Source organism: Centroberyx affinis, unplaced genomic scaffold, assembly GCF_046629955.1.
Source record: "Centroberyx affinis isolate AG114_WGS23_722 - 3 ecotype Tasmania unplaced genomic scaffold, CSIRO-AGI_Caff_v1 ptg004393l_1, whole genome shotgun sequence".
Lineage (NCBI taxonomy): Eukaryota > Metazoa > Chordata > Actinopteri > Beryciformes > Berycidae > Centroberyx > Centroberyx affinis.
The window spans coordinates 1-26,347 of record NW_027282081.1 but is presented as its reverse complement, the minus strand read 5'-3'; the positions used below and the strand labels follow the sequence as shown (position 1 = coordinate 26,347).

General features: G+C 42.4%; 1 protein-coding gene and 2 non-coding genes across 3 annotated transcripts; all 3 read left to right on the top strand.

The window, feature by feature from the left end:
- Nucleotides 1–811: 811 nt before the first annotated feature.
- On the top strand, nucleotides 812–25,422 carry LOC139664891 (cytoskeleton-associated protein 5-like; the record flags this gene model as incomplete). The annotated part of the gene is made up of 36 exons (XM_071543871.1): nucleotides 812–914; nucleotides 1,279–1,362; nucleotides 3,427–3,620; nucleotides 4,401–4,607; nucleotides 4,721–4,892; nucleotides 6,461–6,605; nucleotides 6,689–6,786; nucleotides 6,887–7,000; nucleotides 7,094–7,198; nucleotides 7,651–7,740; nucleotides 8,214–8,378; nucleotides 8,808–8,936; nucleotides 10,356–10,499; nucleotides 10,615–10,722; nucleotides 10,808–10,918; nucleotides 11,391–11,483; nucleotides 12,015–12,200; nucleotides 12,279–12,373; nucleotides 12,496–12,553; nucleotides 12,799–12,924; nucleotides 13,312–13,451; nucleotides 14,163–14,337; nucleotides 14,448–14,561; nucleotides 15,631–15,759; nucleotides 16,395–16,589; nucleotides 17,087–17,219; nucleotides 17,363–17,454; nucleotides 18,080–18,202; nucleotides 18,935–19,084; nucleotides 19,467–19,670; nucleotides 21,496–21,631; nucleotides 21,915–22,108; nucleotides 23,166–23,338; nucleotides 24,006–24,182; nucleotides 24,383–24,500; nucleotides 25,243–25,422. Coding segments are annotated over exons 2-36 (4,830 nt in total), but the record flags the coding sequence as incomplete, so codon positions are not given.
- On the top strand, nucleotides 19,141–19,254 carry LOC139664892 (small nucleolar RNA SNORD67). Its single transcript, XR_011696855.1, has one exon. It is a non-coding gene; the product is annotated as a small nucleolar RNA SNORD67 (small nucleolar RNA).
- On the top strand, nucleotides 21,256–21,368 carry LOC139664893 (small nucleolar RNA SNORD67). The gene has a single exon (XR_011696856.1). It is a non-coding gene; the product is annotated as a small nucleolar RNA SNORD67 (small nucleolar RNA).
- Nucleotides 25,423–26,347: the final 925 nt, after the last annotated feature.

Sequence of the window (26,347 nt, the reverse complement as noted above, 5' to 3'; positions counted from 1 at the left end):
CTAATACTTTTGTACTTTTACTTAAGTAACATTTTGAATGCAGGACTTTTACTTGTAACAGAGTATTTTTATACTGTGGTATTTCTACTTTTACTCAAGTAAAAGATCTGAGTACTTCTTCCACCACTGAACGTCCCTAATGATAAACTGTCGTAATCCCATAATACATTTTCTAAGGATAGTATTCAAATGTCACAGCAAAACTGTAAATCCCTACACTAGGAAAATCATAGCAATACCATGGGAGATTAAATAAAATCAATTAAGTGTGATTATGTCAGTATAAACTCATTGAGTATGGGACGCTATAAGGCTCTGTAGGAATATTTGATTTTTTAAACTTTTCGTTAATTATGGATATGGGATAACATTTCATCTCACTGACATATTCACTATACTGAATACCATGTTAACTCTGTATCATATAAACAGAGGCCTGACTCAGCACATCAAGGGGTTACAATGTGAAGGGATTCTTCTTTCTGGGTGTTTGAGGTCGTCTGTCTTTTATACAGACAAACAGAGGCGAGAAGGAAATATGCAGAAGTATCCACAACAGGCTATTACCTTCAAAAAATAATAAACATACACAAGGAAACACTTTGTTGACTATCCGCGTGAGTGTGTGTGTGTGTGTGTGTATGTGTGTGAGAGAGAGAGAGTGGGAGAGGGGGAGGGGTGGGTGGGTGGAATAACTCGTCATTGGTGGTTAAACAGGAAGAGTGTTTAAACTGTCCAATGAACGTCCACCATCGCCCCAGCGGTTGAGCCAATCAGCTATAAGCTTTACACAAGGCACTTATTTAAAATGAAAGAGTTTGGCAGTGGACTGGACGTTGAACTGTGAAGAACAAGACAACCACGCACATTTCAGGGTTTTTATTTATCGACTAGCATATATTCCTCGATCTTTGGTAAGTTAACATTAGGTGATATTAGTTTCACATTTAGTAGGCAGCTCAGTTGGACGTTTTTGACGAAATTATGCTAACGTTAACAGTTACGTTGCTAAGCTAACTTAAGTTAGCTAGCAACAATTGCTTCAAGAAATGCTTGCCAGCAATGTTGATGAAACATTAACGTTAGATAAACCGCTAACTTAAATGTTTTCATTTCGCTTGATATTATGCGTAGTCTAACAAACGTTTTTAGTTGTTTACGGTGAATTGGCTAACGTTAACCTAGATAACATGAAGTTAGCGAACAACTTGTTTTGCTTGGTTCACTCCTGTCTGCTGCCCTTCCAGCTAATCAATTCCCATGTCTCTGTCGTTGCAGTTCAATAAGAAATCCATATAGATAATCATGGGGGATGATAGCGAGTGGATGAAACTACCAGTCGATCAGAAATGTGAACACAAGGTAAATAAATACAAGCCCTGCAGACACGTAAACGTCTCTTACGAGCTATCGTTAATTAAACGGGTCTTCTCATGAAATCACAAAGGTCAGACCAACATTTACACTTTATGTCAACGTGTTCATATTATTCTGTTCCATCACCTCACGGCCATCTTGGTAGGTAAACAACAGTTGGTTGTATTCAATTAATAGATTATTATAATCAAATGACAGCCTCAGCCAGTGAGCTGTGTGTATGGTAAAGCAGTGTTTCTGAACGTGGGTTCCGGGGACCACCAGGGGTCCTTGAGGGGGTTCCAGGGGGTCCCCAGGCAAATTGATAAATTGTTAAACTTCACCATTATTTCATTTACAAGAACTTAATACAGTTAGGAAATGTAGAAGAATGACTGTTTTGATCATAGTTTCTCTGTTATCTCTCTACCTACAATACAGATAGGCATGGAATTCTGGACAAAATTATATCTAACACTAAAAATATTTGATTATTTGGGTCCGACACACAAAATCTCGTCAAATGGGGGTCCGAGGCCCAAATGTGGACTAAATTAGGGGTCCTTGATATGAAAAAGGTTGAGAATCACTGTGGTAAAGCAATATATTTTTGTGGAAATGTATATGACATCATGGGAATACTATGAATTGGCTTCAATCAGTGAACATTCATTCATCTTTATGCTGACGACACAATCCTTTATGCCTATGGTCCATCTCTCTCCTCTGTCCAAGCCACACTCCAGGATAGCTTTCTCCAGGTACAGCAGGCTCTATCATTATTAAAACTCTCACTCAACACATCCAAAACAAAAGCCATGTGGTTTCACCGGAAGGGCACTCCCTCTCCGTCTCCACTAATCATCTCTACCTGCGAGGGAGCTATCCTGGACCATGTCTCTGCCTACAAATACCTCGGCATCTGGTTAGACTCCACGCTATGCTTCTCACACCACATTTCTCAACTACAGGCTAAGGTTCGGGCTAAACTCGGTTTCCTTTATAGACATCGTCTCGCCTTCACTTCCTCTGCTAAACAGACTCTCATTAAATTGACAATACTCCCTACACTCGATTTTGGTGACACCATCTATCGCACTGCTTGTAAAGGCACTCTTGCTAAACTGGACACACTCTATCATTCTGCTATCCGTTTTGCCACTAACGCCCCTTACAATACCCACCACTGTAGTCTTTACTCCCTGGTAAACTGGCCATCACTTCACACCCGCCGTCAGATCCACTGGCTCACTCTCATTTACAAGACCCTTCTTCAACGTACACCCCCCTACCTGTCTTGCTTGCTGCACCGACTTCCTGTCACATACAACACTCGGTCCTCTCATCTCATTCTGTTAACAACTCCTAAAACCAGATCTACATCCGGCCTTGCATCTTTCCAGTCAGCTGCTGTTTCTGACTGGAATGCATTACAAAAACACCTTAAACTGGATAACTTCATCTCCATCCCGGCCTTCAAAGACGCCATCTCACACCTTTTTACAGATTCTTGCAGCTGCTTCCCTATTTAACTACTCAACTATCTAACCCTTTTCTTCAGTTTCTGCTTGTTGAACGCCCATACCTACCGCCGTTGGCCTAGGCCACTTTCTGTGACACACTGCTCGCTAATGAATCCTGTAATATCTGTAACAGACATTTACTCTCTTTTATGCTTGTAATAATCTTGTCTTCTATGCTTGAATATCCTTGTTATTAACTTTTATGCCTTGTTTCTGCTAAATGTTTGTATTGTTGTGTATATTTGCTATTGTCTTTTAACCTATCTTTTCTCCCTCACAGCCCCCCCCCCCCCATCAAGAAGCTTATGCCTCTTGTCAGGCCATCATTGTAAATAAGAACATGTTCTTAATTGATTTCGCCTGGTTAAATAAAGGTTAAATAAAAAAAAAAAAAAAATTCAAAGTTGATTGTAAAGAATGTCATGCTTTTATAATGTGTGTTCACCGCAAATTGTCAACAGGGGCATCACACCAGAAACACATTCAACTAGCTTTCCTTAGTCACATAACACAGGACTGCAGTGACATTTCATGACCTTTGTCCCAGGTGTGGAAAGCCAGGTCAGTGGGCTATGAGGAGGCTCTGAAGCTCTTCCAGAGGATCGGTGACGAAAAGAGTCCAGAATGGGGGAAGTTCCTGGGGCTCATCAAGAAGTTTGTGACAGAGTCCAATGCAATCGTCCAGCTGAAGGGCCTGGAAGCTGCACTGACTTTTGTAGAGAATGCACATATAGCCAGCAGGTAAAACACACACACACACACACACACACACACACACACACACACACAGACAGCTGATCAGTTCTGATGATACTGTAATTGATCTTATTTCCTCTTGCACATAATAATTTTATTTGTATCGCACATTTCATACAAAAAGCAACACAATGTGCTTCAAAAAGCCGTAAGAGCAATACAATAAAACAAGATCATGCATGTTGTCATACATAAAAACATACATAAACATGCAGAGGAAATGGACAATTTAAAGTACATACACATCCAAGTAAAACAGCAGCAGACCTTTACTCTAAAAACCCAACTAGAGCTGCAACGATTAATCGATTAGTTGTCAACTATTAAATTAATCGCCAACTATTTTGATAATCGGTTTGAGTAATTTTTAAAGAAAAATAAGTCAAGATTCTCTGATTCCAGCTTCTTAAATGTGAATATTTTCTGGTTTCTTTACTCCTCTATGACAGTAAACTGAATATCTTTGGGTTGTGGACAAAACAAGACATTTGAGGACGTCATCTTGGGCTTTGGGAAACACTGATCCACATTTTTCACCATTTTCTGACATTTTATAGACCGAACAACTAATTGATTAATCGAGAAAATAATCGACAATAAAATTAATCGTTAGTTGCAGCCCTAACCCCAACATTAGTGCATTAAGTCAAAACGGCTAGTTAAAAGCAGCTGTAAAAAATACATGTTTTAAGTCTACTTCTAATAGAACAGTGTTTGGGCAACTCTAATGTCACTTATCTGCTTGTTCTCCTGTCCTTTCTGCAGAACGGTGGGAGAGGTGGTGAGCGGCGTGGTGAATAAAGTGTTTAACCAGCCCAAGGCCCGGGCCAAGGAGCTGGGCTCTGACATCTGCCTCATGTACATTGAGATAGAGAAGGCAGACGCTGTACAGGAAGAGCTCATCAAGGGCCTCGACAACAAGAACCCCAAGATCGTGTTGGCCTGTGTAGAAACCATACGCAGGGCGCTCTGGTGAGACTGAGCTGGCCGTTGATCTGAGCTGTCCATGTTGTATTCATGCCATTTTCTAGTGTAAAAAATCTGATTTCTGTGTGACTGATGTCTATGCGTGTTCTCGGCTTTAGTGAATTTGGAGCCAAGACGGTGACTGTGAAGCCCATAGTGAAAGTTTTGCCAAAGCTGTTTGAGTCCAGAGACAAGCCGGTGAGAGACGAGGCAAAGCTACTGGCTGTGGAGGTCTACAGATGGATCAGAGATGCCTTGAAGCCTTCGCTCCAGAACATCAACGCTGTGCAGGTCAGCATCAGAGTGTGCATCTTTGACAGTAGGCTTAAGTATTAATAGATACATTTTGTTGTTTGCAAAAGTTAAAATTCCATTGGGAAACCGTATAATGCACAAAACAAGTAGTTTATTTGCTATGAAAAATACAAACACTTCAAAGCAATAAATGAACACAAGTATAGGCTTGATTTAGCAGCTACTCAGTATGTGGATTATTTGTAACATTTGTAAATTTTTTCTGCTTTTCTAAATGGAATCAAATCATCCTCAAAATTGTTTTAATCTGTTGAACTGTCCTCAGACTATTCCAAAACCTGAGAAACGTATCGGTGTGCTTCCAGTTTTTATGCACATTATGGCCTGACACATTCGGAAACGGGTATTACTACCCAATATTTGCATTGGCCCATTATCAGTGGTTGTGGTTCATGATAGTCCTACAACTAATAGCAATTAACAGTGCATAGAATACTATCTGTCTGAGTGAACATGGACAGGGCAGATGCAAGAATTTACTTTAGCACATCCCGAATCCACAAAGGGATAAATTGGCTGCCACAAATTTCAGAGAAGGTCCGCACACAGAAATATGCCCCACCAAAAATGCATTCTGTGCATCATTCAAACTGTTTTCTTTTTTTACAATTTCTTACATGATGATTGGTCGCCACTCATCCCAGAATCCTCAGTATTTTTTAAAAGCTAAACCAGTGTGAGGAAGTGGTGTACTGTCACAAATTTACTCCATACTGGGAGGTAAATCGGTAATCTGAAATTTTCTTCCTCAAATATTAACATCGTGTCCAAAATTAGTTGGTTGGTCTTAATGCATATGTCAGATTGTGTGTGTGCGGGGAAAATATGCCCACTTACTTTTGTGTTGGTAAATCCAGCCATTGAGGAATGGCCACTATCCAAGGTAAATCTGTACATTGGCCTGTTAATATGGTTGGAAACTCCTTAATCACAATGGAGTGAGGCTCTCTGGCAGTCTTGAGTTACATGCCGACCATGTGTCCATTGCATGCAAGTTGTGTGTCACATCTGCCCTCCACAGTGCTATGATCCTGTGCCTACAGGTCTTAGGCCACATCCACACTAATACGAAAATGATCTCCGTCCACACGAGCGTTTCAGAAATAATCTCCGTCCATACTAACACGCCTGATAACGCATATCATGCATGTGCGTGCCGGTGTAAACAGGAAGTAGATTGTCTACTCTGCGGTTGGTTGCTTAGTTGCAGAAAATACTACAGAGGAAGAACAGCAATGACGAAAAGTACAACCAGAGATTTGCATTATAAAATGCAGAATTGAACTGCACAACAACTGCTAGCATAGACAACAAGGTCAGCAATGCCTATAATTCGTTATCCATGTTGAATTAACCACTGGTAGTCAAGGCTGATGTCGTTTGTTATCTTCCGGAAAAGGGTCATGTGATAGGGGCGTGACGAATCAGGGAAGGACACGTCGTGACTGATAAGACCCAGTCAGGAAGCGAACGTGGGTGTGAAAACGTATTAGTGTGGATGTGGCCTTAACCAAGTGTGTTCTGATGTCTGTGTTTGCCTCCAGTTGAAGGAACTGGAAGAAGAGTGGGCCAACGTGGCCCCAGGAGCCCCCAGACAGAGCCGCTTCCTCCGGTCCCAGCAGGACCTGCGGGCCAAATATGAGCAGCAGCAGCAGCAGCAGGCGGACACAGGGGTCGACCCGGCTGATGGTAAGGCAACCCACTCTGTTTTCTATCACAGCTTCAGGGAGAGTGGAATGCTATATCTTGATCTGACACATGTGCTCTCGTAGAAGAACCCGAGGAGTCGGCCCAACAGGTGGACGCCTATGAGCTCCTGGAGCCAGTGGAGATCCTCTCCAAACTGCCCAAAGACTTCTATGAGAAAATTGTAAGTCTTTGCTTCTCTTGCAGGGATTAAATGAGGTTGTTTTTGTTTTTTCTTCAAGTGCCTGTGCGAGTATTGAATGGACCTCTGTATTTCTTTGCAGGAAGCGAAGAAATGGCAGGAGAGAAAAGAAGCACTGGAGGCAGTCGAGACACTTGCTAAAAATCCTAAACTAGAAGCAGGAGAGTATGGGGATTTGGTGCGAGCACTGAAAAAGGTACCGAAAACTTTTAGGATCTTGCAGATTTCAGATCAACTACATTACCCGCTGTATGCCAGACATGAGTCTCATTTTTTCTTTTTTTTGTAGGTGATTGGCAAAGACAGCAATGTCATGTTGGTGTCTCTGGCAGCTAAATGCCTAGCTGGTTTGGCATCGGGTCTAAGGAAGAAGTTTGGGACGTATGCTGGCCATGTAAGTTCCCTCATGACTCTTTAAGCACTGAATCATAAGTAGGGATGGGACATCACAATACGATTTTGAATGTGTGTTATGGGGTTCACAATTCAATACAACCACATACGATGTAATAAATAAAAGTTCAGTGACAACAAAGTCTGACTGCAGATTTATCTGTATTTCTGAGACACAAATTTCTAGCATTGGCTTGCTAGAGTGTCAACAATTTAAAAATGTCTTTACAAAGTGTAAATAATATAAATTCAATAGAGAGCTTGAGAAACTGTCACGGACAAGCGGTCTCATTTGTCATTACTACAATTCATCAAATTTATTTTTCTGCCCCACAATGCGTATTGTCACATTTTTGTATTGCGATGTATTGAATTTCGATATATCATCTCATCCCCAATCATAAGACGTTGTGACTGATGTGCAGTTAACGACATTTTCCTCTTTCCTTCAAGGTGGTGCCGACTATTTTGGAGAAATTTAAGGAGAAGAAGCCACAGGTGGTGCAGGCTCTGCAGGAGGCCATTGATGCAGTGTTCCTGACTGTGAGTCGGATGTGGAAGCAGCTAATTGGTTGTTTAATTGGAGTAATTCCTTGAACATTTACCTGCAGCCTAGTCCTCTGATTGTTTGATCACTCCATGCCAACCCCCCCCACCCCCACCCCCTTAAATTGTTATTGGTGTTTAGTGACACTGAGGAAGCAAATCTGTTCTGGTGCTTAATGAATGGAATTGTCTGCATTTAGAGATTTCTTTTAGAACATCCGCTTCAAAGAATTTACCTCAGGTCTCTGGATCAATGTTTAATTAGCCTCCTAATCAAAGGTAATTAAGAGCCCTTTATAAGGGCAAAATCTGTTCCACTTTATCACATCACACTCATTGGACTAGAAAATCATTCAATGACCATATTGGCCCATATCATCCCTCTTGATCAGCCAGTGTCAGTTGATACATTTCTCAGGGGTTTTGTTTGCCGTGTTACATCAGGGATTGTGTCCCCCCCCCCTCCCCAGACTACGCTCCAAAACCTGAGTGAGGATGTGCTGGCTGTGATGGACAACAAAAACCCTTCCATAAAGCAGCAGGCCTCGCTGTTCCTGGCCAGGAGTGTCCGTCTCTCCGCCCCCTCGGCCCTGCCCAAGGCCCTGGTCAAGCCCCTCTGCACCGCCTTGCTCAAGGTTCGCTAAGTTTCAGTTCCATTAGCTTGGTTATAATGCATAAAATCATATTGTTTCAGAGATTACTGGAAATGAATATTGTAATGTATCCTAATTAGGCCTGTGCTGATATGAAAATTTCATAATGTATCCTAATTAGGCCTGTGCTGATATGAAAATTTCATACTGCGATTACCTTGGCCAAAATTATCCCGATAATTATTAATAAGATGAAAACCTTAACAGTACTATAATATGCTTTACTTAAGAACAAATTATCATATCAATCACAAGACCAACAAATAGCCGGTTATCGTGGTGGTCACGGTAATAAAAATTAGGGGTGGTGTCATAATCATTGTTTTATATCGCAATATATAATAATACCGGTTATTGTCCCATCCCTAAACCTACTCCATTTGTTCTTCCCTCTGTCTCTCTCTCTGGTAGCAAGTGAATGATTCTGCTCCTGAGGTGCGTGACGCTGCGTTCGAGGTTCTCGCGAGCATCATGAAGGTCGCCGGAGAGAGGGCCGTTAACCCCTTCTTGGCTGACCTCGATAAGGCCAAGCTCGACAAGGTGAGCCGCACGTCTCACATACAATCCTTTCATATTCGTGCCGAAATAAAAGCTGGAAATGTAAATCAAAATGTGGTGAAAACTGGTTTTTAGAATCCCATTATTAAAGGATGTTCACCCAATTTCAGGCCTCATTCTCCATCAAATACTGTATTCCCACACGCCGCATCATTTGAATTCAGCCAATCAACTCAACTTAATGGCAAATCAGTTTTTATGACTGAACTGAACACTTCCCATAAAATTAAGTGGATCTGATTGAAGGAAATGTCAAAGAGAACTTGATTTTATTTTGACACTAAAAAATATTCTGTGCCAGTAGAGAAAAGTCTCGCTGAAGCCATTGTCAAGTGGAAAATAAAGTTGGGGAAAAGCCAGAGAGCCTTTTTTTTCTTTTTTTTTTTTATTCCTGTTCATCAGTCAGGGTGGAGTTCAAGATTAGAACATCCATGGGTGTTGTATTCTTTGTTTTAATCATGAATTAAACCAGGTAAATTCCACTGAGATATCTTTCAAGGGAGGCCTGTACCTTTTTTTTTTTTTTATAGAGAGAGGGAGCACATCATGATGCAATATAAAGTATAAAATGAAATGGTGAACAGAAAAGAGAGAGAAGGAGAGGGTTTGCTTTTGTTGTATGTGGGTTAGTGTGTATTGCAGGGCCTTTTGTACCCATGTGGGACGCAGAAGGCAGTTGGTTCAGATGCAGGGAGAACATGGTCGGTGCAGTGAAGGTGTGAACTGGGAAAAACAGTTGGTGTTCAGAGCAGTCGTAGAAATCACCATTCCCACTGAGTCGGACTACAGCCTGAATATCATACTATTCTTTAGAGCCTTTATTTATACTGTGGTGTTTTGTTTCCCAGAGTTTATTTCTTGATTAGACAGCCGAGAAGCTGAGAAAAAGCTTGTTTTGTTGCCTTTCCCCCCCCCCCCAGACCAGGTATTGTTGTTGCCTAATCTACAAGCTGAATATTTCTTTCTTATAAAACCTTTGCAAATTCATATCATGATTGTTTTTCAGTTGCACTGTTGTCAGCATTCCATTCTTCAGCTTGATACATTTTTATTACCTCCCTCTTGAGTGACAGGTGGATGGCCTGGTAAGAGTATGAGTAGGGATCCAGTTGACTTCCCCACCAGTTAGAGACCAGGCAAAGTGCAAGGATGTGTTGAATGAACCCCATGATGCTTGTGTGTATGCTAGAACAAGTCTTCAGTCTCAGCGAGCCGTCCTCTCTCATTGTGATCACTCGCTTTTCTTTGAACTTGAAGCCAGAAATCTCCATGTGAAGTCTGTGAAGTAACAACAGAAACAAAATTTCTCATTTCCATTTCGCCGGCTGGTTTTTCTTTCATCTCACCCCAGTTCCACACCATGTTAATATTTGATTGCTTTAGTAATTGTTTCTTCTTCAGATAAAAGAGAGCGCTGACAAGATGGAGCTGGCTGGGGGGAAGAAGGGAGCGACAGAAAAGGAGAAGTCCGCCCCAAAAGCACAGCCAGCACCCGAGGCTCCGGCCAAGCCTTCAGGGCCTCCCAAAAAGGCCCCTGTGGCTAAGGTGAGGCCCGATGTTCAGAAATGCAATGACTTTAGTTTTCCTCGGGCCAGCTTTTGTTGAATATCCCATTGGTTCGGTTTCATCCATTAAATATGATGACATACTTTTTTTGCAGGTTGTTGGCGTTAAGAAAGCCAAGCCCACAACAGCTGGTGGGAAGCAAGAGGGAGGGAAAAGCAAGAAACCAGCACAGACCAAAGAAGTGATGGAAACGGAGCTCTCTGTGAGTGAACCATACTTATAATGCAGTGATTCCTGGTTTTGGCCCGGATCAGCAGTACTGATGCCTGGAGACTGTGTGTCCTCAGATGGAGGTGTGTGAAGAGAAGGCGGCTGCTGTCCTCCCGGCCCTCTGTGTTCAGCAGCTGGACAGCGCCAACTGGAAGGAGAGGGTGGCTAGCATGGAGGAGTTCCTCAAGGTCGGCACCCCCAACTCAAGATGTTTTATATTCAGATTGTGATATGGCCCCATTCATAAGCATTTCTTATACAAAAACAAATTATCATGTATTTAAACAAGACCTATGCGTTGACAGCTCACATGGATTGATGGAGTGTAGTGCATGAAAATATTGCAGCCCGGTCCGTCAAAGTGAACTAGTTGAACTTTTTTGAAAACGTGATTTGCTAATGGACTTCACCAGTGATTGAAATTTGCTTCAAAAGGAACTGCTTCAAAAGGTTTCCAGACCCGTCCAGACTTGTCTGTGAATTTGACAGATACCAAATGTCCCATGTGGGCGCCGCCTAAGACTTCACAGTGTTTACTGCAATCTTTGATGTTTTGCACGTCGTCCCTCAGATATTTAAGATCAACTTGAACACAAAGCGTTGGATGTTCAGCCCATGTTGGCTGTTATTTGTCTCTTTACCTTTCATTGTGTTGTCTAGGCTGCGGAGCAGATGGACAGCAGTGAAATGCCCTGTCAGGCTCTGATCCGCATGCTGGGCAAGAAACCAGGCTGGAAAGAGACCAACTTTCAGGTACCATCCACCTATGGATTATATACATTGGAGCACATTCTAGAAATATGATTAAATTATTCCAATTGACATTTTACAATTTGATAAAATGCAGGCTTGCCAGATTGCCACAAAACTGGGTCTAATATAGTAAATTTTGGCAGTCAGAAGTTTGTCCAGGATATTAAAATGGAAATTAAAGTGTTATTTTCAATTAAATGCAACTTTGATGCCACCATAAAATTAGATAGTGGTACTGACAGATTCTTTTGGTGATATTTAGTCGAGACAGAGTTGGAAAGTTAGGCAAATGAATTGTGACAAATGCATTTATCATTTGTCCAGTTTCACCAAAAGATGTGAATAGGACCAGCAGCAGTGTCCGTTTCATTTCATTCCTTCCGTTTCCTCCCTAATAGTTTTGGAATAAACTCAAAACACATGTACAAGGAATCAATGCCCACTTGGACAGACAAGAACTCAGATTTCAAAATGACGAAGCCATCAAAAGGCAAAGCCAGAAACATAATTTGTTTGTCTTTGTTCTTGTAGGTAATGCAGTTAAAGATGCAGGCAGTGGCACTGGTGGCCCAGAGGGGTAATTTCTCCAAGACGTCTGCCTCTGCGGTCCTCGACGCTCTGGTGGACAAGGTGGGAGACGTGAAGTGTGGAGGGAAGACCAAGGAAGCCCTGACTGCCATCGGGGAGGCCTGCTCTCTGCCCTGGACCGCCGAGCAGGTAACACGGGCGGCCCTGCTCACATGGTTAATGAACCAGTTCTGTAGTCCGTTTTCTGAATTCTTTTTCTGCTCTCAGGTTGTCTCAATGGCCTTTTCCCAGAAGAATCCCAAGAATCAAGCTGAAACGCTGAGCTGGCTGGCTAATGCCATAAAGGAGTTTGGTTTTGCAGGGTAAGCTGGCAGTGTCACTTGCCTTGGCTTTAGGTCTGAGCAGAATAAGGCTGTCGCTCTCTGATCTGTTTTCTGTTCTGTTCAATTGGGACTGAATCAAGCATCTCCCTTTCCACTTCCAGAATAAATGTGAAGGCTTTTATCAACCATGTCAAGACTGCTTTGGGAGCCACCAATCCTGTGAGTGTTCCAACGAATTCAGCATCTTGTTCTATTCTGCATAGAGTGTTTGTCTGTTGCTATTATGAATGTGTCAGTAAACCTGATGGGCTCTCTGCTGCAGTAATGTGTACTTATTTAGAGGTTTGGGAATGGTTGACAAACCCAATTTAGTGACAAACAACGTGTCGCATGGATTTTTTTTTTCCTGTTGCAGAAATGTTTAATGTCCTAAAGTGTGTGTGTGTGTATCTGTTTTTGTCCAGGCTGTGCGAACAGCAGCCATTGGCCTGCTGGGTGTCATGTACCTCTACATGGGAGCTCCACTGCGGATGTTCTTCGAGGATGAGAAGGCAGCCTTGCTCTCCCAGATTGACACAGAGTTTCAGAAGGTAGCAGTTCAATCCACACACCTGTGTATTGTCATAGAAGGGAATCCTTAAATTAACTCCATTACTTTTACTTCCTAGAAAACAGAGTATCTTTAATGGTGACCTCATGCTGCTCAGTAGGCGTAAATATACTTTTCTAACCAAGAAAACCGTCAAATTAAAAACTGCCTTTCTCTCCCTGACTCGTATTCCATTGGTTTAGACTTTTGAATGATCCCTCACTGTATTATGTCCCGCCTCAGCATCCTGTTTCAACAGGAAATGCATCAAGTAAAGATGTCATTTCATGTGGTCTTTAAGCAGTGTTAACTAGATATGCTGCTACTTTAGGCATAAATGCTAATTATGTCCGTGCTCTGACTGATATTCTGCATGTGCTGACCTCAGTTGCAGGGCCAGACCCCCCCTGCTCCCACCAGGGGCTCCAGTAAGAGGTCAGAGGATCAGGAGGAGGGAGAGGAGACGGAGGAGCAGGAGGAGGGAGGTGCAGCGGATGTTGTGGATCTGCTGCCCCGTACTGACATCAGGTGAAACTCTACAACACCCCGATTTAAGTTCTGATTCAGGAAGTGTCAAGACATGAGAATTTCATTTGATCAAATAGAGTCTTAATCAACTCACAGGTCTATTTTTTACACGAAGATGTTGCCTAGTGCTACTTTAATCAGTGTTGCTGTGTGTCTGCAGTGTTTCGTCGTTCAACACGGTGAACACAGAATGTAAACTTATCTGTATTGATGACATTGGACTGACAGCCCATAGGACATTCCTACAGGTTCATACAAGGTCTAACGTACTTGAATTATGAAAAGTGAAATTCAAGGACCTTAAGTACTTGAATACCTGGAAAATAGTGAATGCAAATCAAAACATATAAAAGAAGACTGACATTCTGGAAAAAGATGACTCAAAACTATGACTGATGGTTGTTAGAATGCAGTAAGGTTAAGGTGTCCTTATGAACAGAAAAATAGTGTTGGAAAAAGTAACTGAAAGTCCTTGAATTTGATTTAATGTTGTCTGTATGAACCCTGTTCCTATAGTCAAGGCTCAGTATGAATCTCCTACATGTGGTGGACCTGGATTAACCACTGTAATATTTCTGGGTTGTGTGTGAAAGTGCTATTAGACTAAATATACCAGAGCATGACTTGTTAGTGGTACCAGTCCGAGTTCATTCGTTCAAACTAATCATTTGCTGTTTTGTCTGACCCCTCTTTCTTTCTTTCTTTGTGCAGTGATAAGATCACGGGGGCGATGGTGGCTAAGATTGGGGATAAAAACTGGAAGATCCGGAAGGAGGGTTTGGATGAGATGGCTGCGGTCCTCTCAGAAGCAAAATTCATCAAGCCCACAGTGGGAGATCTGCCCATAGCACTGAAGGCTCGCCTCGGGGACTCCAACAAGATCCTGGTTCGTAGTGTGCTCGGCCTTCGTGAACGTTGACTATGATGCAGGAAAACTACTGAAGCAAAATGCTCCTGGTACTTTGCTGTGATTGGTGTGGTTGTTGTGCGTTCCAGGTCCAGCAGACTCTGTCCATCCTCCAGCAGCTGGCCACAGCGATGGGTCCCAGCCTCAAACAGCATGTCAAGACTCTGGGCATACCAGTCATCACAGTCCTGGGAGACAGCAAGGTTTGACAAAACATACAATAAATACAAATTGGCATATTATGACATAGCACACACATCAAGAAAAGAAGAATAGGCTAATTCATTACCATTTGGGCAAACACAGTATCTAGAGGTGATTATTGCTTTAAGTCATGTACATTAGTGCAGTCTAGTGTCCTGTTGGTAGGAAAAATTCAAGTACTGCTCCCATTAAGATGACATTTATACATTTTAAAACTATAGAGGAGGACAATCGTTTGTATGCTTCTATTTTACTAAGAAGCAGAAGATGCCATTCACTTAAAGCTATATTCCACTTAGTTTTAACATGGTTATTCGGCACTTGACTGCCATGAAAACCAGAATATAAACTACTCGCCAAGATCAGATACAGCTGGACTAGTTTGTAGCGTTTGAATGAGGCAAGAAAAGAACCTGAAATATGACATTTAACACGTTTGTGAACAGATTCAACAACAGATTCCGCTTTTAAGACAATAAAGCAGTAACTGGTTCGTCCTCATTTTGCATTTCTATTCTTGCTTTACACTAAAATTGGTACTTAAAAATAAAAGTAGATCCAGTCTCCCAACCAGGACGTATCTCTCCTGAATGGTATCCCCCAGTTATGTTCTCTTCTATCAATAAAAATGCTATTTGGTGAAACTGTTCTAAAACGCTGCACCAAAGGTCCATTGAAAATCTCAGCAGCAGGATCTGTTGTTGAATCTGTTCAACGTGTTAAATGTCAGTTTTCAGGTTATTTTAGTGGCTCATTCAAATGAATGGGAAGTAAAAATCTGAATGCTACAAACTCGTCCAGCTGCATCTGATCTTGGTGATTTAGTTCATATTATGGTTTTCATATTATGGTTTTCATGGCGGTCAAGTGCCGATTAACCCCCATGTGGAATATTGATTTAAAGGTGAGTGTATGTGATTGGGAATTCCTCTTCCAAAGTGGAGGGGTCTCCAAGCATAAATAATCATGGACAGTGGGGGAATCTGACATCCTGTGATATCCTCTATAGCTTTATGAACAGAGCATTGCATTCTGACAGATGTATCCCGTGTTGTGCTTACTCCTCAGAACACGGTCCGTGCCGCGGCGCTGGCCACCCTGTCGGCATGGGTGGAGCAGACCGGGATGAAGGAGTGGCTGGAGGGGGAGGAGCTGGCTGAGGAGCTGAGGAGGGAAAACCCCTTCCTCAGACAGGAGGTGGGACTGCTGCTGTGTGCCTATTGATCTGGGGGGTATCTCACAAAGCAGGATTAGTGAGTTAGCCAGCTAACTTTAAGAAATGTTATGAAATATCTTCTGAAATTTTGTTTATTAGCAATCAACAATATGCATGACTGAATCATATTCCTAAACCTAGTATTCAAGTTTTGTAGTTTTTATCATCTAATCCTGCTTTGTGAAATACCCCCCCAGCTTATGTAATTACATACATCAAGTATACTTTTCCATTTACCTTATTTCTCCTCAGTATGTAGCTGTTTACTAGGGATGGGATCATCTGCTTATGATACGATTCGATACACAATATGGAGTTCATGATTCATTACAACCACAATATGATGTGATAAATAAAAGTTCAATAACAATAAAGTGTGATTACAGAATTGTTTATTTCTGATCTTTCTTTCTTTTCTAATATAATATGGATGGAGAGCTTGTGATTGAAATTGTGATGGTCAAGCCGTCTCATCTGTGATTACTACAGCAGAAGAACATAGAACTAATATCATGATTCATTTTCCTGCCCCGCGATGCGTGTCGTTATTTTATTTTTTATTATTGTGATATATTGAATTTCGATAAATTGTCTCATCCCTATTGTTTACCTGCAGCTGCTTGGCTGGCTGGTGGAGCGGCTGGCCGCTCTGCGCTCGGCGCCCTCTGACCTGCTGCTGTGTGTGGCTCCGCTGTACGCCTGCCTGGAAGACCGCAATGGAGATGTGAGGAAGAAGGCCCAAGACGCTCTACCTATTTTTATGACGCACCTGGGCGTCGATAAGATGAACAAGGCCGCAGGGAAACTCAAGGTAGGCAGCATGGACCAGATGAAGGGCTGAGCCTGTTTAAACACAAACTCTCTGGAGTTTGTGTTTAAACAGCATCACAAATACTAAGATTTGCTTACATTTCTCCATTTCATATCACTATGAAATGAATATTTTGGGGGGTTTTTGGCTGCTAGTCAGACTAATTAAGCATTTTTTAAGAATCACTTTGGGTTCCAGTGACTTGTGATAGGCATTTTTCATTATTTTTTGACATTTTATAGACTAAATTATTAAGCGAAATAAATCCTATAGATCAATTGGTTTCCTTCAATCCAATAGATTAAGATTTAAGGCAAGGAGTTCCATCAAAGAAAAATAATATGAACAATTGAACTAAACCAACAGTGTTTTTTCGATCACATCTAGCCTAACTGCGCATGTTTATTGAGGAAACTTGAGTTTGTGTGTTGTTTAGCAGTTCAGCTATTAATTTTTCTGCCTCTAAATTCTGACTTAAAGTGTGCTTCATTGTGCAGCCTGGATCTAAAGACCAGGTGGTCGCCCTGCTGGACAAGGCCAGGTCCATCATGCCAGCCAAACCTGCCGGTCCTGCCAAGGCTGCCCCCGCCAAAGCTGCCGCCTCCGCTCCCCCTGCCAAACTTTCTGCAGGTGTGTCAAATGAAACCCTGCCAACAAGGGGAATGTGTCCCTGTTGGCAGTTTACCATGGATGGGAACACCGACTGACTAGTCTCTGTACAACAGCAGTGAGCTTTATGATCAAATATTTTATTCCTCTCCCTCCTACTGCAGCTCCAAATGAAGCGGCCCATTTGGATTGCGAAGCCACCGAGGACAAATGCGATGCCAAAAGTGCCAAGGCGGGGACTGCACCGAAAGGAAAAGTGAGTTCAGAATCACCGGTGGTTTGAGATGATTTTATAGGGTGTAATAGTTGTTCTTGCTTGAAATGATGGTCTTGTTACTTTTCCACTAATGAAGCTAGTTTGAAAGGCTGCTCACCTGCGAGCTGTGATGTTGTTTTGGCCAGCGGCGATCTCTGGAGCTGAACTCGAGCGCCAACAGCAGCTTGAACTCCAGTATGGAGAAAGAGGCCGGTGCCAGCAAAGCTACAGGCTCCTCCAAAGGAAATAACCGCAGACGGGTACCTTAACGCTGTGCCTGGTGAAACACATTCTGGAGAGGACTGGCACATGTTGGGAGGGACTTTGCGGCAACACACCTTTCTTTTTCACCTTCACTTTTCATATGAATCTTTCTCCTGGCACATGAGTGTGCTGGGTGTGCACTCAAACAGTGGGCTATGCGGGTTCTTTTCCCTTGCTCTGATTTTCACCTTCTCTTTTCTGAAAGGCAACAGTGGAGGATGTATTAAAATGGTAACAATCTGGACCACATTTTGCTGTCTCTGATATTGTGGTAGTTTTGCCTCGGCCCAAACTCTTCCCATCCCTTACTCATCTGCTTTGATTTAAATCAATAGTCTCATCCATCTCCTCCCCTCTCTAGAGTGCAACAGCAAGCAAGAAGCCCTCTGGGAAGGGAAAAGAGGAGGAGGACAGGTCGGGCCCCCTTTTCACCCTCGTGCCCAGCAGGAAAGAGCTACGCACCAAAGAGGAGAAGAGCTTGAAGGTGTGTACCTGGGTTCATATGCAATGCTGTCAGTGATATTGATGCATGTGGTGCTGCTGTAAAACTGCAAAATCCCAAACCAGACAGGCTTTTGCTTTTGGGTTTCTCCATCACACTGAGATGCCTCAACAAAATTTGGTATGTGGAGACAGTAATTTCTCGTCTTCAAAAACCTACTATTTACAGAAAATAAGCTTGCTAATATCATGGCTGCGTGACGCATCTGTGCGCAGACCAGCTTAATGCCCAGCAGTGTGGATATCGGGCGATGTATCATAATATCTATATTGTGATATGAAACTAGATATCGTCTGGGATTTTGGTTATCGTAATATTGTGAAATAACTTAACTGTAGCGCAGCCTTTAAGAACATCATATCCATATTACTTATTACTGATTACGCATTACTGATTATTAATGATCATTGCTAATTTTCTTGTGTGTAAATATCTTACGAAAGCAGGAATACTCATCCCTAATGCGACTCAATATCGTCACATTATCAGTTTTAAGGATTTCGGTTTACAATATTGTCATATTTGATTTTGTCAATATGGCCCAGCCCAATGTGGATACATGTGGGTTTTTTAATTTTTTTTTTTTTTTTTTTCAGGCAATTATCTGAGATTGGACAACTATTTACTAAAATATCAACATTTTGTGCATGTCAGAAGTTTTACTGTATACAAAACGAAGTGTTTTTCTGATATTGACTGATGTTTATGTTTCAGGTGCTGAAGTGGAACTTCCCTTCTCCCCGTGACGAATACATCGAGCAGCTGAAGACTCAGATGGCTCCCTGTGTCGCGAAGTGGCTGCAGGACGAACTCTTCCATCCTGACTTCCAGCGCCACATCAAAGCCATCAGCACCATGATCGAGGTGAGATCCGACACGTTGCGGTGCACTTTGATGTAGAAGAGGGGGGGGGGGGGGGGTGCGGGAGTGATGAGTTGCACTGATCAGTCGGGGCGGCGGCTGCAGTGGCACCGACGCCCCGATCCGACACAACCTGGGGACACACCATGTGCACAGGGGCCATCTGACTCCACCCTCCCCCCCTCCTAAAAATATGTGTGTGTACAGATGCATGCAGACTTATGTAGGACGGCATGAGATCTGTCGATGTTGCAACTCCTACTGCTCGCCTGTAGAGGTCGATAAAGCCTCTTTAACATCAGAGCAGAATATTTTTGACTCTTATAAATAGCTGCTGTCTTCCTGTGTCCCCCCCCCCCCCCCCCCCCTCTTTCGACCGGTCCAGCGTCTGGAAGCGGAGAAGGACGCCATGCTGTCCTGCCTGGACCTGATCCTCAAGTGGTTCACGCTGCGCTTCTTCGACACAAACACCAGCGTGCTGATGAAGGCCCTGGAGTTCCTCAAGCTCCTCTTCCTCTCCCTCAGCAAGCAGGACTACCACCTCAGCGAGCTGGAGGCCAACTCCTTCATCCCTTACCTCATCCTCAAGGTTTGTGTGTCTCTGGATAGACCTGGGCTACTATTTACCATACACTAGTTTATGATTGGTAATGACTGTTTCCCTCCTCCATTACTCACTAGGTCTGAATTACTCACCCATAGTGCTTTCAATACCTCGAGTATCGCTGAATCTGTAATCTTTGGATCAGAACTTCACCTGTTGTTGCTGTTGCTCTCATGCACCACTACAGATGGTTACAACTATCTGTACTGTATGAGCATGCATCAACGTGTGATTATCTCTTAGTCCACTGTTTTGTTTTGGACTGATTTTATTTGAACAGCTTTCGTGTCACTACCCTTGTACCTGTTTTTTACATATCCCGTCACACATCAGCAACTCGGTGGCAGGAGCTGATGTGCGTTGCAGCAGAATGGGTCCAAAACAGAGACGAGCTGACAGAATTACACATTGAAATGATGTGAATGCTTGTCCAATTATGGATAGTTGTAACGTTTGTAGTGTAGGGGGTCAGTTCAATTGCTGACAACTTACTTGAGTGGGAGGATTTTAGCAATTACTTAGTGAACTGTGCAAATTAAATTTGACATGATGTGATGACTGGAAAAGAGAAGGATGGATTTTTGAGAATTCAATAACTTAAGTTAACCACTCAGTCCCATTCTGCAACTGACATGTTTGATTATATGTGTATATAAATGGAGGACAATTTGACTTCCTTTAATAGTGCCCCTTTAAATTGTGAACACTAAACGAAGCTGTGAATTTAATTTGTGATTGTGGATTAGTTGGACTTGTTCTCTGAGGCAGGGTTTGTGATGAAGTGCTGCAGAAATAAACTTCATTTGTAAAGCCAACAAGCCTTTGTCAAGTACCCACTTGCTAGCAAAAGGCAAGTTTTGAACTGGGGGATCATGGATTCAGTGAAACTCGCTCTGCATTGAAAGCATTATTGGGTGAGTGATTTAAAACACCTGGAGTAAGAAAATCCAAACTATGCCTTTTTTATTGTTATATTATAATTAGGGGTGGGCAATACGGCCAAAATATCACATCACAATCTTTTCAGGCAGTATCATGATCCACCATATGGATCACGGTTTCCAGGTGGTGTTCATATCTACTGGTTTTTCTGGTCATGTCGTTTTGAAAAATGTTGAACAAGAAAGATGGATAAGGCTGTTTTTTGCCCGAGGTTTCAACAGTGCAGTTACTTTAACATTTTGTTATTAAAGTTCTGTTGAACTTTGGTAGTACGTTGGGTTGTGTATCTGTTGCTCCAGTAGAGGAGATTGGCCTCTGCCATTGTATGGAGGAACAGTCTGAAAATCACACTTCTAGCAAATAAACACAAACAAAGCAGATTCTGACAATATATGAAAAAAACTAGTCCTGTGGCTGAATTGTGGTCAGTCACTTTCTATGTTGAACAAGTGCAACACCACAATCCAGTCGGAGAAACTTATTCTGATGGAACAAAGAAAATAGTATGTTTATTAATAATTGTGACTGGGTGAAACGGGACTAAACAGATTCTGCCAATATATATATACAAAAACGAAGATCGTCAGTTTGCCCACCTCTAGTTATTGTTATAATGCCACATGGGGGGGGTGACAGTGATGAGTTGCACTGTTAGTCGGGTTGCTTGTTGCAGTTGCACAGCCTCCCGTCCCGACTTTCCATGGTGACACTCTAAAGTGCACAGGGGCCATCTGAGTCGCCCCCCCCCCCCCCCCCCACCTGACAAAAGAAAACCCCTTCAAGCGGTAAACTGCTGTCTTTCTGTCATTCCCTTACCTGCCGTTATATTCTGTGTTTCATTCTGCTCTCTGCCCCTCCTGGCCTGAAGATGGGAGAGTCCAAGGATGTGGTGAGGAAGGACGTGCGAGCCATAATGAGCATGTTGTGTAAAGTTTACCCTGCCAGCAAAATCTTCCCCTTCATCATGGAGGGAACCAAGTCGAAGAACTCCAAACAGAGAGCCGGTGAGAACGGAGAACATCATTTATTCAACATTTCTGCATAAATGAGGATCAGTGAGAAATACTGTTTACTAAGCTTGTTTATAGCAACATCTTTGGGTTAAAGTTTCATTTTTACTTTCCAGATTTTCTCAGATTTTTACTTCCTAGATTTTCCCCACTGGTGTCAAACGGACATTCTTCTAGTCACAAAGCCCACTTCTCTAATCTTTAAGCTCTTGTCACCGCCTGAAATGAAAGGTATTGCTATTGTTCCTTCCTGACATTTTCCCTTCTCTTGCTCCAGAGTGTCTGGATGAGCTCGGCTGTCTCATTGCGCTGTGCGGCATGTCGGTCTGCCAGCCGACGCCCACCAAAGCACTCAAGGAGATTGCCGTGCACATTGGAGACAGAGACACATCGGTTCGCAACGCAGCTCTCAACACTATAGTGGTGGTCTACAACAAGTGTGGAGACCAGGTCTACAAACTCATTGGCAATGTATGCAACCCTCTTAAAGCTTTATGCTACTGGAAGCAAATCAAAACTCTCTTATATTTTAGATTCTTTAATGTAGCCGCTGGAAAGAAATTCATGCATAGGCATCAACTTCACTATTTATATTTGTATAAAAAAAACTAATTTTAAGCATAAGCCTTTAGATCAGAATGGCTTTAAGATGATGAAAAACATAGTACATTCAATCAGGTGTGTCCAAACTTTTGACTGGTAGTTTAGTTCCTTCACCTTTTTTAACAACATCCTTTTTGAAGCAGTCCTTGCAGGTCGGTGCCTTCATGCTAGGGATGGGCATTTTATAATAATTTAATGCAAGTACTCGAATATTGAAATTACTTAGGTTGTTTTTTTTTGCGAGTACTCTAAAATAAGAATATGGTCTGAAATTAACACCCAAGAGAAAATGCGGGTAGGGGTCCGTGTCCGACTGGAAACACACAAGCGGAACCAAAGTTTGGCTAATGCTAAACAGTTAGTTTCGTAGGCTATAGGCCTGTAAGAATATCTATTACTATCTAATGCTTTCACATTTATGTAAATTGACCAACAACGGAAAACAAGTGCAATGTGAAATTCATTTATTGAACAACCAGGCTTCAATTAGCCTATTAAACCATAAATTCAAAGTTAACATAAATAGGAAAAATCTATTAAAAAGTTAACAATATTTAAATGAAGGAATTTTGCGCAACAGCAAAAATACTCTCTAGACACAGCTCATTTTTGCTAGCAGTCCCGTCCAAAAAATGTAAGCTTTTAATATAGAACAGGGTCAATTTACGTTTATATTTATTATATACATATATGTTTTTTTTACAAAGCAAAAAAAAAATGCAAGTACTCTATACGTTGAACCATTGAAGGAATACTGACGTCCAAATAGAGTACTCGAGTACTCATGCCCATCCCTACTTCATGCCTCCAAAAAAATAGCCCATTTTCCACTTTCCTGAACTGTGCTTTCTTTCTTTTTGTGATCAGAGGAGCTGCGTACTCTCACACTAAACAGAGAGTCTAATACCAGTGTTTTTGTCCCTAGCTGTCAGAAAAGGATATGAGCATGCTGGAGGAGAGGATCAAGCGTTCGGCCAAGGAGACGGCCCCGCCCGCTAAACAGGTGGAGGAAAAGCTACCGAGAGCCCCTCCCTCCCAGGCCAACGCCAGCCTGCTGCGCAAACCCCCCGCCGACGAGCAGGCGCCCTCCAAACTGCGGTACGCTTCACTCCTGATACTTGACTCGTCAGCAATTATGATGTCCAATCTGTTCTTAAGCATTTAACAGATGTGGGTTTTCTTTTATTAATTCATAGGGATTCCCTGATGAAGTGGGGGGGGGGGGATTACTGTTTTCGTAGCAGTGTAACAGTAGAAAGTCGGGGTAAAACGTGTCATTTTAATCTGTGATCAGCCAACGAACAACGGCACATGATGTAAAAGTGCACAGCAAGCAGAACCAGCACTGTTTAACAGATTGATTTATTTTACACATGGATAGACCAGCAATATCATGCAGAAAGAACATCGTTTTTATCCAAACATAGTAATTGTTGTGCGTTTGATGACTGAGGTGCTTGCTCTTCTCTTACCACCGGTAATATATGAAGGTGAAGAATATATTACAAACATGTTTTTACTTTTTTCTGTCATACATGACACGGTTGAAACGGTGCTCAGCTGATCACCGATGACCTATTAAGAACGACTATTTCAGCTTTTTTTTTTTAACACAATTGCAGATGATTGCAGTTTTCCTCCTATTTTTGCTGGTTCTGATTACTTCCTTAACTTAATCATAGTCTCTGCTTTTAAATTTCCTCTGTCCTCTTTCTGTCTCGTTAATCACCCCCCCCTCTCTCCCTCCTCTCCTCTGTCCCTGCAGGCAGCTTCGTGCCCAGAATGCCCTGGCAGCCCAGCAGCCGGAGCCGTCTCCGGTCGCATCCGAGTTTTCCCTGGACCTCCACCTGCTGGAAAACGACTCGTTGCCCGGCTGCGAGCTGCCTGAGCTGGTGCAGCACAAACTGGACGACATGGAGCCTATGGCCCTTTCTGAGCTAAAGTAGGAGGGGTTATATATAAAGTATATAAGACTAAATTCATGCCATCTTGCAAATTGTACTGCGTATATGTAACTTGACATTCACAGTATGGGCATTCTCAGTTCTTTTTACGGATGATTGTACTAAAGTGCTTCTATAACACATTGTTGACTCCTCCGTCTTCTCGTCTGTGCCTCAGTGATATTTTTCATTTTTGTAGGACACGCCCACTTCCTATCGCCTTTGATCTCCACCCAAGTCCCGCCTCCACCATCAACCTGGTAATATCCAAGATTGCCTCTGGGGATCTTAACACCAGCATGCAGGCCCTGACACAGGTAATAAGACACATGGCCACCAGCAAGGCACAACTTCCATCCAACTGTCAAATTAATTAACTCCATCCAACTGTCAAATTTGAAGAAAACTCTTTTTTTTTTTTACTTTTTTTTGCACAAATTAAAATGTATGAGCACGGTCAAAATTAATAAATGGGTTTACTGAACATAGAATGTATGCATCCATGACAAAATGGAAAGTCTTTGACTATTGGACCATAGTTACTGTCAGCTAATATTGGCAATATTTCATGCTGTCTATCTTCTAATGCACCAACTAAAGGCAATGTAGCCATGACGGTGCTTTATACATCTCAGCATTTTCAGCTTGGCTTCATTTCAAACTGATACATTGTTTTCAGTTTCAAATATTTCCATGCCCCAAATTTGCCTTAAACTTTTGCCAGTGTATAACCCCCTTAATATTGGTGGGGGTAAAAAAGATAATTAAATTGTCGATCGTGATTATTTCTGACTAATAATCGTCAACACAGCTCTATGTCCGAGTCCACCTCTGAATCATGATCATGCCAGTCTGCTAGAATTTATTCAAGAAATGTGTTTAAATCGGAATTTATCATTTCAATTTGGCCTTTCTAATTCAGTGTGTCATAATGTGCTCACAATACTTGTTTGGAAACCCAGCTACACTCTCCTCGTCAACCAGCTGTTGAGATGCTAGGGAAGCAACACACCCACCTCTCTCTCACTCCCTCTCTCTCTCTCTCTGTGTGCTGTGCAGATGGACGAGGTGTTTCGGCAGCACAGCGGGTCGGACGTGATGGCGAACAACATCAACCAGTTCCTCATCGCCACGGTGCTCCAGCTGCGCCTCATCCACAGCACGCACATGGCCGACCAGCGCGTCGCCAAGGAAGACGTCTCCAAGCTCTACAGCTGCATCGTCGGCAGCATCATGACTGTGAGCGATGGGGAAACTTTTAAATGATCTATCTGTCAGGTTGTAGTTTTAGTAGAGCGTGGTCTCCAGACGGGTTAGAAGTCATTTGTTTTCTTTAACACCGTCATGCAGGACCTTGCTGATCAGTTCTTGTTAGGCTTGGGCCGATAGTCGATATAATCTTTATTGATATTATTATATTTTCTGTGATATCGATTATCGCCTCCCCACCCCACCCGGCCTCCCTTGTGTTGCTTATATCACAATTATGCAAGTATTTCAACTTATAAACCTATAACCTACTAGTGGTAGGATGAAAAAATTTGTCTTTTTACTTCAAGTGGGTTCCCTTTTCCATAATCTGCCCGTTTTTTACTGGAAATGGCAGGAATTAGCAAATGACACCAAATGGACATTGTTTCCTCCAATGCTTGAATAGTAAGATCAAATAGAAATTTGGTGTAATTTAGAAGAAATAAAATGCAAAAAAGAAAGGAACCTGGTGGGAAAAAAGGGGAGTTGGATATGGCCAAACCTTGTTGTTGTTTTGAACGCTCTTTGTCATAGCACCCCACTGTTCTGTAAGCCTTTTCAGCCAGAGTAGTCGCGCACACACACACACACACACACACACACACACACACACACACACACACACACACACACACACACACACACACACACACACACACACACAGGGTATACCAGGACACATGTATATTGAGGAGTATACATGAGGGGAGTAAATGGATTTCATATTGTCACCAAAACACACATCGCATCATAAATTAGACCTATTGATGTGATTAATCAATAGTTATGGTTCACATATGCTCTAGGTGCCTAATGGCTATTACAGCTCACTATATGTATGCCAAGCGGTGTGTAATGGCTCTGGCTCACTGTATATAGGCCTAAAAGTCCCTCTTTGATGTTATCAACATAG